The sequence below is a fragment of the Triturus cristatus genome, chromosome 1_2, assembly GCF_964204655.1.
Source record: "Triturus cristatus chromosome 1_2, aTriCri1.1, whole genome shotgun sequence".
Taxonomy (NCBI): Eukaryota; Metazoa; Chordata; class Amphibia; order Caudata; family Salamandridae; genus Triturus; species Triturus cristatus.
Genome location: NC_140580.1, coordinates 515443219 through 515460557, shown reverse-complemented (window position 1 = coordinate 515460557; position 17339 = coordinate 515443219). Strand labels below are relative to the sequence as shown.

The window sequence follows — 17339 nt, the reverse complement described above, 5'->3', positions numbered from 1 at the left end:
GGTTACACCACACTCTTGCCAAAGGGATTTCATATATTTAGATATGAAATTGGTACCTCGGTCAGACACCACCTCTAGAGGGAATCCCACTTGGGAGAAAATTCCCATCAGTGCACGTCCCACCACGGTGGCCGTCACTGTCCTCAGAGGGATGGCTTCCGGGTACCGGGTGGCATGGTCCACCAGGACCAGGATGAACCTATTGCCCATCACTGTCCTGGGGTCCAGTGGCCCTACAATGTCTATCCCCACTCGCTGGAATGGGGTACCGACCACAGGGAATGGTTGGAGTGGAGCCTTCTGCTTCCTTCCACTCTTCCCACTTGCCTGGCACGTTTGGCATGTTCTGCAGTGAGTATCTGAATTACTGCGCATTTGGGGCCAAAAGAAGTGGGTGTCAAGACTTTCAAAGGTCTTGTCCTGCCCCAAATGTCCTGCTAAGGGTACATCGTGAGCCAGCCCCAGTAGGAAGGCTCTGAAGCGCTGGGGTACCACCAGCACACGGGCTGACCCAGGCTCAGCAACCTTAGGCTCAGAATACAGGAGGTCGTTCTCCCAGTAAATGAAATGTGTTCCGGACTGATCACCGTTGGCCTGGTCTGCAGCCTGCTGCCGCATACCCACAAGAGAAGGGCATTCTTTCTGCTCCCTGCAGAACTCTTCCCTGGAGGGTCCTCCTTCTTGCTGCCAATGGGTCAGCTCAGGCAGGTCCCCCAGTTCAGCTATCTGTTCCCCTGTAGGTTCCAGGGCATCCCCCTCAAGGTCTGCTCCTTCCTGGACCGTGGGAATTTCAGGGGCCGGTTTCCCGCGCCCCCTGCTCCTTCTCTTTAAGGCCGGTCCCTGGGCCTCCCTCTCAGGCTCCAGGACCTCTTGAGTACCTCTACTGGCTGCCAGGGACCGTGTGGTGACACACGCCCAATCCGGCATACCCAACATCTCCAGGTGAGCACTCCGCTCCACCTTAGCCCAAGGTGAGCTCTCCAAGTTGTTCCCTAACAGACAGTCTACAGGCATGGCGGGCCTCACAGCTACCTGAAGAGTACCAGAGACCCCCCCACTCAAAGGGAACCTGAGCCACTGGGCAGTGACTCTCGGTGTTGTCGGCGGCAACAACCGGATAGAATGCTCCTGGGACAACCTGCTCCTGAGACACCAGGTGGCGCTTGACAGCCGTCACACTGGCTCCTGTGTCTCTGAGAGCTTCAACCCTATGGCCATTTATGGTCACCCACTGCCTGTATTTTTTAGTGTTCTCAGGCAGCTGGGTTTGGGGGACCAATTCACGGTCTCCTAATGAGACAAGGGACATCTCTGTGGGACCCCACCCACCTTGAACACCCATCTCCTCCCCCAGGGCTACACTAGTCACCTGCCGGGATGGAGCACCAGTGGGTGCGGGTTTACCAAACAATGGACACTTCACATCAGAGGCAAAATGCCCCATGTTACCACACTTGTAACATCTGATGGGCCCCTTCTGAACAGGTGTACCTGTCGGGGCCACGGTCGGTTTCTGTGGTGGGGGAGGCTGAGAACCTTTCCCTTGGTTCCCTTGGGGATTACTTTGGGGCCTCTTCTGGAACTCCCTCTGTTTACCCTTGTCCCCCCCACTCTTCTGCTGGGGACCCTGCCCACCTTTGGCGGAATCTCCCACTTGACCCTTATGGACCCTGGTACTGACCCAGCGGTCCGCCTCCTCAGCAAGCTTCCTAGGGTTAGTCAGCCTACTATCAATCAGGTGCTGGCGTAGCTCAGGAAAACAATTACTAGACAAGTGCTCCCATGCCATTAAATCAAGAAGACCTTCAAAATCATTACCTTTGCTACCCTTCACCCAACCATCCAGTGCTCTGCAAAAAAAAGTCACATACTCAACATACGTACTGTTTGGAATCTGGGTGCAACCCCTGAACCTTTGCCTATACAACTCAGGGGTCAACCCATATCTAGACATCAAAGCAGCCTTCATATGGGGATAGTTATAATCATCTGAAGGCAAATCCAGCAGTGTATCCCGCCCCTCACTAAGGAACCGTCCCCACAACCCTGCTCCCCAATCTTTCTCAGGGACCCGGTGGGAAGACATGGGTACCTCATAGGCCTTAAACCACTGCCCTATGTCATCATTCTTGAAGAATTCCTTAACCACATCCTTGGGTATGTACACACTTGACTCTGTCTGCACTGACGGTGTGCTGCCACCAGAGGGAGCCTTTTCTAGACTCTGGGCTTTCAGCTCCATCTCCCTCAAAACCTTTTCATGCTCATATTATAGCTTCTTTTCTTCCAGGGCTAACTTTCTACTCTTTATTTCCAATTCTAACTGCCCACTTAACTTGAGCTTGGCCAGCTCCAATTCATGCATCCTACACTCTTTTCTATCTGCCAGCTCCTCTGGAGATAGACTGTGGTTAGAAACACTGCTACCAGCAGGGGAAGGGGTCCTCCTTCCTCTTGAGCCCACTGGCCCATCCAGCTGCTCCTCTGCATTATCATCTTCCATGGCATTCCTTGCTTCTACCCAGGCCCTCAGCGCCTTGTAGAATTCTGCTTTGTTTTTACATCCAGTTGAAGAAACTTTAAACTTTTTGCAAAAGGATTTCAGCTGCTTGGCAGTGTAGTTTTCCAATTTCTCTTCTTTCCATTCCAATTCAGTATTCACAGAGACTACGGATGCTGCTTTCTCTACCATGGTTAAGTTTGGCAGTACTCAAAAATAGAAAGTCCCAAAAAGAAATCTACCAACAAGTATTGGTTGCGTTTAAGGTCTGCACTCGCTAAGTAGTGTTCACCAATCACTGTACATGAGTCACAAATGCAAGTCCAGAATCCTCACCGCTGACCACCAATGTTAGAATCCGGGTTCTCTGGTTGGCACAGGTAGGTACTTGTGACAAGCAGGGAAGCATTCCTCTAGTCAGGGTAAGGGGTTACACTCCTAAAATAACCCCTGCTCACCCTCTAGGTAGCTTGGCGCGAGCAGACAAGGCTTATCTCAGAGCGTTATAGGTTAAGCATTTGTGAACACATACAGTAACCAAGTGACAACACTACAAATGGACACCACACAGGTATTTATATTAAAAATAAGGATTCTTTATATAGGATTATCACAAGACAATTAAACGATTAAAAATACACAATACGGTTGCTTAGTTGGTAGAAGATTGCTTAGTTTCTCCTAAGTTCTTAAATGCGACAATTTAAGTCAATGTACCTTAGATGCGACACGCAGGGCAACAAAAGTGTTGCAGCGCTGCATATGCGTTGAAGTTCTTGGTGCAAAAGAAATAAAGACGGGATCTTCCAGAGGAGTTACGCTTCTCCGATGTTGCGAGAAGGCTCGACTCGATGCGTCAGCTACAGCGGCGTCACCCTTGACGAGATGCGACGACAGCGGCCTTGGCAGCGGCACTCTTCTCCGACGTTGCGAGACGCTTCCGCTCGATGCGATGCTGCAGCGGCAACACCCCTTCTGCGAGATGCGACGACAGCGGCTCTGACGGCGGCACGCTTCTCCGTGGATGCGAGGCGCTTTTCTGGTTGCAGTGCAATGCGACAACTACGATGGCTGCGATGGCGACACGCTTCCTCCTCGATGCGAGACTCTTCTCTCGATGCGGTGCAATGCGACAGCTACGATGGCTGCGATGGCGACACGCTTCTTCGGCGTTGCGAGACACTTCCGGAATGATTCGAGACGCTTCCGCTTGATGCGATGCTGCAGCGGCGACACTCTCTGCGAGATGCGACGACAGCGGCTCTGACGGTGGCACGCTTCTCTTCCTTGCGTCGCGCTTCCAGCTCCTTGCGACACGCAGTCCCTCAGAAGGCCCAACAACAGCAGCAGGCACTTCCAAAAGACTCTGGGGAGCTGGGGGTGAAGTCCACTTGTCCTGGGACTTCGTTCAGGGGGCAAGCTCAGTTCAAGCCCTTGTAGATCTTTTCAAAGCAAAAGTTGAAGCAAAGTCTTTAGTAGTCTTTCTCCTCTCCTTCAGCAGCAAGGCAACCTCTGCAGGCCAATCCCCCAGGTCAGGGACAGTTACTCCTCCTCCTACAGCTTTCCCAGTTCCTTCTCTTCTGGCAGAGGTTCTTCTTGTTTCAGCAGGATCTAATTTCTTGGGAGCAGGGTCCCAATACTTATACCCCTAATTCCTTTGTTCCTCTGGGGTTGAGGGGCCTTTGCCCAGTCCAAACCAGTTCTTGAGCACTATGTTGACATGACTCTGCCTTTCTATTCAGGGTGCAGGGCAGAGACATCAGCCGCTCCGCAGGAGGTGGAGCCAGCATTGTGGTAGCAGAGCACAACCCTATTCAGAGCCCAGGTGTACTCCTCCCACCCATCTGACTGCCAATCTTCCTATTCACCACCAGGCTGCCTAGCCCTGCCCCTCTGGGTTTCCCCAGCCCTGTCACTCACACAACCAGACAGGCAGATACACATCATAGCAGAGGCGGGCTGAAATGGTCAAGCAAGCAAATACCAACTTTCTAAAAGTGGTATTTGCAAACACAGAATATTAAAATAAACTTTACTAAAAGATGTATTTTATTATTCTGAGTTCAGGCATACTAAACTCGAATTTCTACCATGTTCCCTGGGTCTGTTAGGATCATAGAATGTAACAATTCTAACAGCCCATTCTGGCCTATGGAGAACAGGTAGCCTTACAATAGTGAAAAACGAAAATGGCTGTAATTCACTATTAGGACATGCCACACACATCAGGGCTTGTCCTACCTTATGCTTACAATGCACCCTGCCCTTGGGCCTACCATAGGGGTGACTGATATGAAGTTAAGGGAAGGTTTAGGGTCTGGGAAGTGTGTGCACTTACCCAGTCAGCAGGACAGTACCAGACTGCACGCAGGCTCTGCAATGGCAGACCTTAGATACATTTTACCAGGCCGCTTCTGTGGGTGGCACACCCCGTGCTGCAAGCCCACCAGCAGCATTTGTATTTACAAGCCCTGGGCACTCCTGGTGCACTTTACTGGGGTTTGACAGTAAACCAAATAAGCCAATCATGGAATCCAACCAACATATACATTTTAAATAGGGAGCACTTGCACTGTGGCACTGGTTGGCAGTGGCACAGTGCTCTGAGCAGCTAACACTAGCAAACCACATGAGGCACAGCGACAAAAAGTGGAAGGGAGACTCACGCCAAGGTGCCAGGTCTAACACTCTGCCTTTACCTAATCTCTCCATGGCTGCACCCATTTCAAGCGTGCTTGTCTGCTGCATGTTTTTTCTATGCCCTCTGCCCTTTACCTAATCTCTCCGCTTTATATTACCACCAGTTACTGCACAATATATTAACTTTCTCAATAAACAAGTCATAACACTTTAACGCAGTTTCAGTAACTTATATAGCACAACAGCTCACCAGGCGAAAGCTTACAACAAAAATAATATTAATCACATAGGCAAAACCTATTGCATTTACCAATGCTTCTTATATTTGGCCCTGGGGTTGTGGTCCAAAACTGTGGGGTGCAGGGTTGGCTGCCGGCGGGTGGGGGTCCTGCACCTACTCTTCCGTTTACTATTCTATGTTGGACACTAGGTGATATCAGGGTTTTGCTTTTTTATCATTTTAATTTATATGAACAGAACTGCGTGAATTTATGTGTGCCCACTGAGGCTTGAATTTGAATTTGAGGTGTAATACATGTTACACACATCTTGCATATGCCATTACCACATGGGAGAAATACTAAGGCATGCTCATTCCGTTTACTGTGTTTGCATTTTTATGTTGTGAATATTTTGCTATATTTTTGTGATGAAGTGGTAACTTTTCAACATAGCACTCAATGTGCATTTGCGTGTCAGTCTTTTTTCCATTATCACTGTGCACTTTAACCCCTTCAGTGCCCATGACGAGCTGGACTCGTCATGGGCCGCGGTGGCGCTGTGCCCATGACGAGTCCAGCTCGTCATAGACCCCGCCCGCTAATGCAACGGCCGGCACTGGGCGGGGAAAGGGGCGGGCACTGAAGGGGTTAATGGGGAGGCTGTTTTCACTGGAACCTGTATGTGTGAACCAGGCCTGTGGGACGAAACCGCTGCTGATTTGATTTGATTTAATTTCAATAAATCAAGTATCTTCGCAGTCCGCATTTATCACATGTGACAAGATTGTCAGCCAGGTACCGCGCTGCCTGTCCCAATCGACATTCCCGTAGGGCATAGGAATTAAAGTGGACTTCATCAATATATATATGCACGCACATACATATATATCAATAATAAAACAATTGAAGCAATGTTGAATATTTACAAGAGTAAGTGTATGTCAGCCTGCGTTTATGGTGCTGGCCTCTGGGGGCATAATAGCTTGGAAACTTTACAATGCATAGAGAATCAATTCACACATAGACTTTTATCAGTCCCGGGAAGCACCCCCTCTCTAATTTGTCATGAAGAGCTTGGCATGCTGTTTCTGAAAGATTTGATGGGGCTAGCACCCCTGTTACTCTGGTTGAAAATGTGGTCCTCACAAGAGGCTGGATAACAAGATCTTGTTTCTCCAACTACCTGCTATTAGATGGGACAGATGAAATACCATGGCTTAAGTATGTGAAGGTTTCTAGGGCGTGCTTGGGTCTGTCTAATTTTTATAAGTCCCCTTTTTTAATTGGCTCAACGTTTAAGCCACGTGTTAACAAAACATACCTTGAGCACTGCATAATGAACAGCAAAGATGCGGCTCAAAAGATGCGAAGTATTGTAAATTATGCTCAAGTAACGACAACCTCTGGTCTAGAGCCTTACCTGGGATGGATTATATCCCCTACTTATCGTTACTGGCTTACCCTTGTTAGACTAAGCACTTTGCACTTTAAATTTGTCTCTCCGGCAACGAGCGCCTGGCCTCAAGACCTACCCTCCTTTGTTTCTTGGCACCCCTTTTACGGATGGCCAATGTGAGACAGTACAAGGAAGGGCTACTGTTTTTGCAGGCACTGGGTTCATTCTAAGTTTGCTGCGCAGTCCTCAATTTTATAAAATTAGTATTTCACATTAGGTGTTATGAACCTTAGAAAATGCTGTTTCTGTTATAGGCAACACTTTTTAATCTCATGAAATGTTGTGAATTGTATTGAATATCCTTGATTTTACCTCGCTTAGTGATATGTGTTTCTATATACCTTATTTTTTTTATAAATATATGATCTGTTTCTTGCGGGCTTTAATGGCCTTTGGTCGAATAAAGTTTACCATGACTATCTATCTATCTATCTATCTATCTATCTATCTATCTATCTATCTATCTATCTATCTATCTATCTATCTATATCTATATATATGTAAAACACAGATAGCAATATATATATAGAGGTTGATAGCTAGATAGAGTCGTCCGACACAATGCTTTAAAATGAATATTTACCGGGAATGCAGTACACATAGCATATTCTAAATGTGATTATTTCCTCATCAAACATTCATGAGTCAGGGTTTGTTGGCGTCTGCATAGACATTTAATATTGTACGGCACTTACTCATTATTTTACTGGCTCTGTTAATTATCATTTTTCCCTTCTTGGTTTTCAATTTTTTTTAATTCTTACGCACGTTGCTTTCTTCATTAGGATCTATAGGGAGTGTAAGTAGAGGCTTATGTTCATCTTATGTTCATTGGAGAAATAAGCCGCCTGCAGAACCACCCCATATGAGCAGTTTTACTTGCATCCAGTGTAAACTTAAGTGGTAATTTTCAACGAACTGGGCTTTCTTGGTTCGCTGCAATGAAATGCTGAAAATAACATAGGTGCACCACAATAAACATTAGACTGAGATAAAGTAAGTTATTAATAAAATAATCGTACATTTGCCCGCGAAATATTATCTTCTAACACTTGGGCATATGGTAAAGCGAACACTAGAGAAAGTGAGCAGTGGGCTAGCCGGGGCTCTTAGCTCGCGCGCGCCCCGTACTCACCATAACAACCCCGCCAGACTGCTCAGCAGTGCACATGCTCATGATTGGCGCCATACCAATAGTAGTCCCGTGGAAGTACACGCCGCTAGAAACAAGAGAGAAACACAGATTAATACCTCATGCACAGCGCATGCGCCTGAATGTGAAACAGCGTTGGCACGGGCACCCATTCCACGAGGGCCAGATCTACACAAAATATAGGCCGGGAGGGGTGAAGAAAAATCACAGTGGCAGGGCCTCTCGAGCGTGAAAAGCAGGGATTAAAATATTGTTTGTATTCCCCCTAACAACCAGGATTTCAGCATTGCCTGTTTGAGCATCATTCAGAAGAAAATCCTTCTGCAACAACTACTAAAATATTAAAGCGAGTGGTTTGCGCAGTGCTGCTATGTGGAATTAACAGCCTCTGTGTATCATCGTATATGGAGCAGTGAAAGCAATGATAAGAATATTTGTTAGCATCAACATGGAACAGTTTTAAGCGGCTCTAGGGACGCAAGGGTTTATTTACATCTCAGGATATTTTTCAATATTTAATTATTTCATAGTTCATTATAAAGGATGCCGTATTCTTCTCACAGGAGCTGGGCACGTGACCAAGGCAGAATCATTAAAATAAATGACGACACCTTCCAAGCAGTGACATGCTGAGATAAACAGGTTGTAACCTTCAAGGCCTGCTTTGATTGGTGGTATGGAAAGGTGCACAGCTCTTACGCTTTCGTTGGGTCACTGAGTGCTGCCATGAAACGGTTAACTCGCGAATAAATGTCCGGATATGATGTGTGCGTATAAATGAACTAGCTATAGACACTGGCATGCATTATGCACGCTTTGATGGTCCGTAGCTGAAATTCGGGGCCGGGTCAATGGTTTTACTTCTTAGTATCATTTTGCTGCCCCTCGGCTGGTAAAACGTATTTACGGAGTCTAGGGAAATCTGTTGCTGCCCTGCCCCTGGGGCCCTTGGTGACACCCTATTATTGCCTTGCTAAAACACCTGGATGCGAGTCCCCTATTACTTCCTCGTCTGTCCTCAACTTCCCATTCCTTACCTCATGAGGTTTTCCTCATTGCACAGGCAGGATTTATTCACCAAATACCTAATATAAACTTGGGGGAAAAAATAAGCTCTGTCTCTTCCTGGGAGCCATAAAGAGGGACTCCACCTAACATACTTCCTATTAGTTTCTGTCTCACAGTCCTGGATGCTTACCTTCTTTCTCAGCAAGAATTTGTTTTATTGCATTTTGTCTTTTCTCACCCTTTATATTTTCAGTACCAGTAGCAATGTTCCTCTAGTCAATTAAAGAACCCCATTCTCAGGTTTGGTAGTGAAATGCTGCTATAACAGGGGTGTGGTGGCTCTGGGTCTGCTGGTGGAAAGGTGAGTGGAGCATGCTCAGTAGGGGTGCAGCTCGGGTAGGATAGGGGCATGTGCTCTCCTACTTAGCTAGAGAATATACGCTTCTCAACCCCCTACAGCGGGTGTCCTGCTCCCTACTTTGTGGTCTCCATGCTCGGTTATGGTCTTCAGCTGCTGGGGGCTTGGGAGAAGGGTGGGGGTACCTGGATGTTCAAATAAGCCTGCCTTAACGGGCATCTGCCTAGTTCCATGTTGTTGTGAGTGCTGTTCCCAGACCAGGGTTTTCATATGACAAATGCATTCTGGGTGTTGTAGTTTTTGTGTGCCTCCATTGAAATAATTTGACACCTGATAGGAACTATTTATGAGTTAAAGGTTCAAGGCTGTTGGGAGTGTCAGGGATGTTTGGGGTGTGATGGTCACTCTACTTCTGCCCGCTGCAGTCCAGTACTGTCTGTATGCAGTGCAGCAAACCATTGTCGTTCCTCGGCATAAAGGTGTGTACTGAGTAAGGGTGATCTAGAGCTCTGGATGAAGTTGGTCCCATGCTATCTCTCTGGCATGGAGTCAGCACTTTTTCAGTTTCTCTGATGGTTTCTTTTTAAATTGAAATGTCAACCCAGGTGTTCTCGGATTGAAGATTGAGACAAGTCTTCAACAAATAAAAAATAAATGGTCTGTGCCATGCAATTTATTCAGAGAACCTGCTTATTTGGTTCTCTCATGATTTCTCGCTGACAGGTGCAGGGTGTAAGCATTGCATAAGCTTACTTAAAAAAAAAATTGTGTTTGCAGGCATGTGTCCGCATGAGATTTTCCATATTTTGTGATCAACCCATTCTGGTCACTGCAAAATATATACTTCCGCATCCCTTGAACTCTTCCTTACATACTTACAATTCGGTGAGCACAGATAGCAGAGGGGTAAAGCATCTGTCATAAGAGCGGAAGGTTACCTGCTCAAGACCCAGCGCCTGTAGGCCCACAATTTATAAATTAATAGACTAATCAATACAAACTTGCTATGGAGCAGTATAATTAAAGTGGAGTTACAATGATTGCTTCAGTAAGTAAACAGTTGATCTTTTCATGTGAAAATATTCAGTTTATCCCTTTTTAGGATCCAGTTGCACGAGCAGGAGGCTGTTATGAGCACCAAGAGTCCATTCCTGTCTCTGTTTTAAGCAAATGAGTTGGAGGTTGTGAGATGAAGTCCAGTTTGAAATTGCAGTGCTTTGTGGACTTAAGGAGTGCTTATTTTGACCCCTGAAGAATGTTGATCATCACGATCTGGTAGGTCTGTTAAATTACAAGTATATCTATGAATGTCAGTATTTTCATAATTCATGTTGCCTTTATTGTCTTTTGCATGCAGGCAAAAATAATATAGAAATATATATTGAGAGAGAGTGTGTGTGTATGTTTTAATTAGGAGCAGCACTTGAGATCTAGTGTTCAGATCGCTCCACCTGGGGGATGAGGGATGATTTCTGCTGTGACCATGGTCAACTTTCTGCTGGAAGATCTTTCCAGCCTCCAGGTGTTTCATTGTCTGGTCAGACAAAGTGTCTCAGTTGGTTAAGTGCTCACCTCTTAGACCTACAGCTCGTGGCTTATGTCCCCTGTATGGCCTCCTACTTATGTGAAGGCAGAAATGGAGGATCTAAGTGTAAGGACACAATAAGAGTGGTTCCCTTGTTTCAGTTCCTGACTCAGACAGCAGTTCCTGAGTTTACTCTCAGTAGACCATGGCCTCTCTCTTATACTTGGGTTTCACCCGGCTTCAGGGTCCCTTTGTTCTTTGGCTAAGTTCTGATGATCTTTATTTTTTTGCTGTTTTACAGGTTTATGGTGATTCTGCATTGTCTGTCCAGTCACTCAGAGATCTCTTTGCTAGTCTCCCTATTGCAGGCTTGGTTCTTACTTGCTGTTTGTCCATGTGTTTCATTCCTTATGCTGTGGATGCATTGGGAGGATATTATCTTATAAAGTTGCTTTAGGCAGTGGCTTCCCTTACTGATTTGTTTGGTTTGGGAGCATCACACGTGGCCTAATGGTTAATGTCTCAGATACTCAACCTAATGATTAAGAGTGTAAGTCTCATTTCAGCCATGAGCATGTATCTGCTTCAAAAACTTCTCAATCACAAAAGATTTCAATGTTCTCCAATAAGCAACAAGTTAATTACTTTCATATTAAGAAAGATCCTCTGCTATAGAGCCATTCTTCAGGGCCTGAGTCCCATGGGCCCTCTTGTATCTTCTAGGGCTGCTACTCTGAATACCCTGTAACTTGCTAGTTTGATTTTGTTCTGCCCAGGCTCTATAATGGGAAAGTGTTCGTTTTACATTCTGAATCTCTCATTATATGTGTTATGATTTGCCTACCCTTTCCTCTCTATTTCAGTGGAGTTAGGAAAGTTGTATGTTCTTTATTTTCTTTTTTTTTCACAGTTTCAGTTAGGTGATTCCTGGTCCATCCTCATTAAATGTACAATGTGGTACATGCCTGTAGCCCTAAATGTATGGGAGACAGAGGCTGTTGGATTACTTGAGCTCAGGAGATTCTGGGCTACACTTGGCTATATATATCATCAATCAAGCATCTTTATTTGGGGGGGGGACCCTCCATAAAAGCAGTTTAAAGTACATACAGAGGGAATAAAATCAACGCAGACGGTGACCAATGAATACCATTTAAACATGAATAAATGTATTACATGCAAAATAAATAGACAAAAAAAGTACATTTGGTTATTCAAAGTGCATAGTGATTTTTGAGCGTATGGCTCCCTGGAGAAACAGACTTACGCAGTGACAGGTTTCTTTGTCTGTTAATTCTTGCAAACATCAAAAGGCTTGATGGAATTTACGATAATTTCTGAGCCTTAAAAATGGTGCTAAGTACATTTTCGTGTATAAATGATAACACTCACAGAAGAAGGTGACATGAATCATAGTTTGCTTAGATACATTGTCACACAAACAAACTTCTGAGCTCAAGATGCACTGGAAACCTCGCGGAAAACATAGGGAATATTTCAAGGTCTCTGCTCTATATTGAAATAAAAGTGAGCGCACCCAGCTTCCGTTAGTGTTCATCAGATAATCAGTTGGAACAGCCTCAAAATTAGAAAGTAGGTAATATCACAAATCTCTCTAACTTTTTGCCTAGCCATATAGGAAACAGACTGGAAACCAAAATACCTTATTTTCCTTTTCTTGAGCTTGAACTGTGTCTTGCAAAGAAAGTCGTCCTTTATGGAAGAGGAAACCTCATACACATAATAGTGTCATGCTTCATTATCGGTAGACTCTCCTCACCCTGGTAGGTGAATACCGCCAAGGCAGACTCAACCTCCTCAAAGGCTTACAAGGTAGGAGTTAGTTCTTGGATGAGACTAACTAGATAAAGACAGGATCCAGATCTTATTAAAAATACCTTGGTGTTGCCAGGTTACTACCTTTTTTCAGTGGTACATCAGGTATAGCTAAAAACAATTAGGAACGGGTGTAATGAGGCCAATGCTTCAAACCCGTTCCTTATCTGCCAACATGTTTCTGCCCAATGATAGTAGCCAAAACTGTCTGGGGCATTCTTCAGGGCTTGAGGATCCCTATCTGGAGCGAATATGACTTCTAACAGCCTCTAACTTGAGAAAAAGAAGAATTTTATCTATAAATAGTGAAAGTGTAAACCACCTTTTAACCCAGTTGATTCCTATCTGGTTCTATTATTCAATGCACTCCCTAGATTTTAGGGGTTACCGGCAAACTGGTTTCGAAGGGGGGTAGTGTCCTTTGTAGTCACACTTTCCTCAAAATGTACACCACGTGTTTTTCTATGTGTATTCCCTCTGGATCACTACACCCTTTCATAATTGTTTTTAGCTATACCTGGTGAACCACTGAAAGCGAACCTGAGCGAATTCCAGAACTATCACCTCATCTTGGTGCTCCCTTTCCCTGCCAAAGTCCTGGAGAAGCCCATAAACTGGCAGCTCACTGAACACCTGGAAAGAAACAACCTGCCTCCCAATCCGGTTTTCATGTCAACCACAGCACCGAGACCACCCTGACTATGGACAACATCCGCACCCTACTCGACAGTGGAGAATCGGTGTCCCTGATCCTCCTTGAACTCTCTCCAGCCTTCGACACCTCGTCCCACCACACACTCATCAAGAGGCTGCACCAGACTGGGATTAAGGGAGACACACTCAGATGGATTACATCATTTCTCATGGGACGAACACAGAGAATCCACCTACCCTCCTTCACCTCAGAACCCATCAACACCATCTGCGGTGTCCCTCAAGGTTCATCCCTCAGCCTCAACCTCTTGAACACCTGCATAAAGCCTATATCCAACTTCGTCAGAGCCCACGATCTCAACATCATATCCCATGCTGATGATACTCAGCTCATTCTCTCGCTCTCAGCAGACCTCCCATCACTAAGACCAACTTCCACAACTGCATGAATAATGTCGCACTCTGGAGGTCAACTGCTTGAAACTCACCACTGACAAAACCAAGTGCTGATCTTTGACAACCACTCCTTCTGGGTCAACACCTGGTGTCCCGCCGAACTCAGACCCACGTCCACACCAAAAGACCTCGCCCGCAACCACAGCATCATCCTGGACAGTAAGCTCACCATGAAATATTAGATCAACGCAGTCTCTTCTGCCTGCTTCCTGACTCTCTGCATGCTCTGAAGAATCTTCAAATGGCTACCCATCAGTATGAGAAAAACAGTCATGCAAGCCTTAACCACCAGCCGGATGGAATACGGCAACACACTGCACGCAGGAACCTCCATGGAACTCATGAAAAGGCTCCAGACGATATAGAACTCAGCGGCCAGACTGATCCTCTACCTGTTCAAACAGATTCATATCACCCAACACCTTAGGAACTTCCACTAGCTCCCTGTCCAGAAAAGATGCCAATTCAAGTTACTGACACATGCCTACAAAGCCCTTAATGACCAACGGCCAGCATACATGAACCACCACCTTAACTTCCACCAACAATCGGGAAACCTTCACTTTTTCTCCCTCACCCTGACACAGACCCCACACATCCACCGTAGCCACAGCAGAGGCAGCTTCTTCTTTCACCTGTCCGCCATGTTCTGGAATGCACCCCCTCCACCTCAGAACATTACCCTTGCTGACTGACTTCCAGCCGCGGCCCGTGGAGGGAGTTCCGTGGGGCGGTAAGGTGGGGCGGGGGAGGGGCAGGGTGGGGGGGTTCTAAAAACTGGAATATGGATAATTGCAGGTAAGTAAACAATTAAATAAATAAAACGAATTTTGTAGCGCGCTGCATCGCATTTTGCGATGCTGTGCGCGCTACGAAATTCGTTTTATTTATTTAATTGTTTACTTACCTGCAATTATCCATATTCCGGTTTTTAGAACCCCCCCACCCTGCCCCTCCCCCGCCCCACCTTACCGCCCCACGGAACTCCCTCCACGGGCCGCAGCTGCTGACTTCAGGAAGAGATTCAAGACCTAGCTTTTCGACTAAGCCCAGCACCCAAGAGCCTGGATGCCCTAACGGGTTATAAGCAGTGCTGTTTAAGTACTGATGGATTGATTGATTATATGAACACAAGTGAGAGAGTAAGGATGGGAAGAATGGTAAAGTATTCAATTTTGGGATTATTAAATTGGTTGATAGGCATATTGAATTAATTCGCTCATAATGAACGTGTATAATTTCCAGGACATATATAACATATTCTAATTATGTAGGGTTAATTCCTAAACCTTAAGAATGTACAAAAAAAAACATGTTAAAAAAAAAATAGACAACTTCATTTCTGTGTAAATCAACTACGAACAAAACAAGCAGATATGGAAGTATTTCACAAGGTTGCCCTTTTTTGTTTTGCTGAACAACGCACTCAGGTTGCATGATCATCCCATTGGTCCAAATATTCTGAGGGGCACCAGAAGTTTTTAAATGTAAATCATTAACATACTTATACCTGCTGAAGCAATGCTTTTTTGCTCATGCTGACTATGCTCAAAGGACATGCTCATATATGATGTTTAGAGCCTCTCTTTTACATCTTGGCTCTTGATAGGGGAAAATGTTGATTATCTTGCTTAGCCTGAAATGTTTATGGTCTTATAGTCGAAGCCTACAGTACCTGTGAAATCCCTTTGTTTTTCCCTAAATTATGTTATTCCCACTGAAAGTTTGTTTGCATTTGTGTCTCATCTTTGCTTAACACTGCTCATTTTTACATTACTGGTGGGGGCACTGCCTTGCCATTCAATTCTGTTATTCAAAGATATATGTTTTATATATATTATTTAAAAAAAAAAAAAAAAAACAATTTTCAACTGTTATGGATGAATAGGTTAATGGGCTGCCCATTGAAGCGGTACGTCTCTTTTTCCCCGGTATTCATTTATTTTCAAGCTTCCAGGCCCATGCTGTAATGTTTAAATAATGATGCTTGTAGACTCTTTAAATCTAATAGGAAAGTAAGCCGCAGTGTTAAGAATGCTAGGACAGTGTTTCTTAAACTGTGGCTCATAAGCTGCTTTTTGATGAGTCACAAACGTCCAAGTAATAAATAAAGGTGCTTTTAAACTCTGTATTTATCTTGTCACATGTGCTGCACTTCAAAGACAGAGATCAAATGTCAGGCTATGCCATCTGATAAATTGCTGCACATTTTTTTAACAGGGGTTTGGTGTTTACGAACTCCTCTCACTTTGCAGTTGAAGAACGAAAAGTAAAAGAATTATGTTTCAATCTTGCTGGGGACAGAGAGTGTGAAAGGAGAGGCAGAAGGATGTCATTTTTTGTAGCCCACAACAAAATGTAAATACCTGTAAATGAACTATACACATTCAGCAGTCAGGAAAGCAAAACTGAACCACATTTTTATGTCATTCTGAAATGTGATGGAAACAAAGATTTTAATAGGATCAAAACAAATCAAGAGACTTTACTTGGTGATGCACGAATGATAAATATTTGCTGAAACGCTCTCTCCACACATATTCATTTGAATGCAATGTAGTTTTATCAGTAAAACTGTACGTCAGTGAACATTTAGTGGCCATTTCAATGGAAAATTTGTTGTCTGTAAATGACAGTGTGCTACCACACGATGCATTAGTTACAATAAATAAATCACCCACCTCATATTCAGTAAAGCTAGGGGGGTTGCAAAAGTTTGTCATTCGAAAAATTGGGTCGTGGTTCTAAAAAGTCAGTGAAGCACTGTTTTAGGGTTGTTATGATGTAGGGATCCTATAAAGGAAGCTGAAAGTAGGGTAAAGAAACTGAGCTCTGTAGTGCTGGCAAAATATATAGGAACATTTTCATATAACAGTGTCCTGGTTATTGTTTTCTAAACCTGCTACAAATTTCATAGCCCATTCATTATTTGAAGAGTATTCTCAGTGAGAAGTAAATACTCTGCAAACAGTGATATTACTTATTTGTCACCAGTTGTGGTGCATCTCTTTTCAATATATTTATGGTAAATACAAATAAGAATGGGATCAACAATGCACTCAGTGACAAATGACCTTTTACACACTGAGAAAGGCAGTTTTTACCTTTTCATCTGTATCTTACCATTGCTAAGTTCTCTACATACAAATACAGTTGTGCAACATTTTTTATAACCTTCTTAGGCCAAAGCTGGACCAAGATCTGCTTCTATCTACTTTGTCAAACTCAATATTTAAGTCACAAGGCCTGATTTCTAAGATCAAAGTTGGAGCTTTGGTCAAAAATACTGCTTTCTCTCCGAAATCTTCACATTAAAAGAACATATATTTAATTGTAATTGAACACAATTGGAGAGTATAGTTTGAGTGGCATCTCCATATAGTTCGATGTGGATATCCAATACAGAAATGGGTCTATCACACGATGGATTAGACCTTTACTCTATTTGATAAGCATTACTATTGCAGTCGTTTTCCAGGTATTTGGACCATATTGAGTTTGGAGGGCGGATTAATCACTCACTGTGTTACAC

At 44.5% G+C, this 17339-nt stretch overlaps 1 protein-coding gene across 1 annotated transcript in view; it reads right to left on the bottom strand.

The window, feature by feature from the left end:
- Positions 1-17339, bottom strand: part of ADAM12 (ADAM metallopeptidase domain 12) — a 2563649-nt gene that overhangs the window by 922274 nt on the left and 1624036 nt on the right. Inside the window, exon 10 of the mRNA XM_085606237.1 lies at positions 7953-8037. Coding sequence (XP_085462363.1) covers positions 7953-8037 — 85 coding nt within the window. The remainder of the gene's footprint in view (positions 1-7952; positions 8038-17339) is intronic.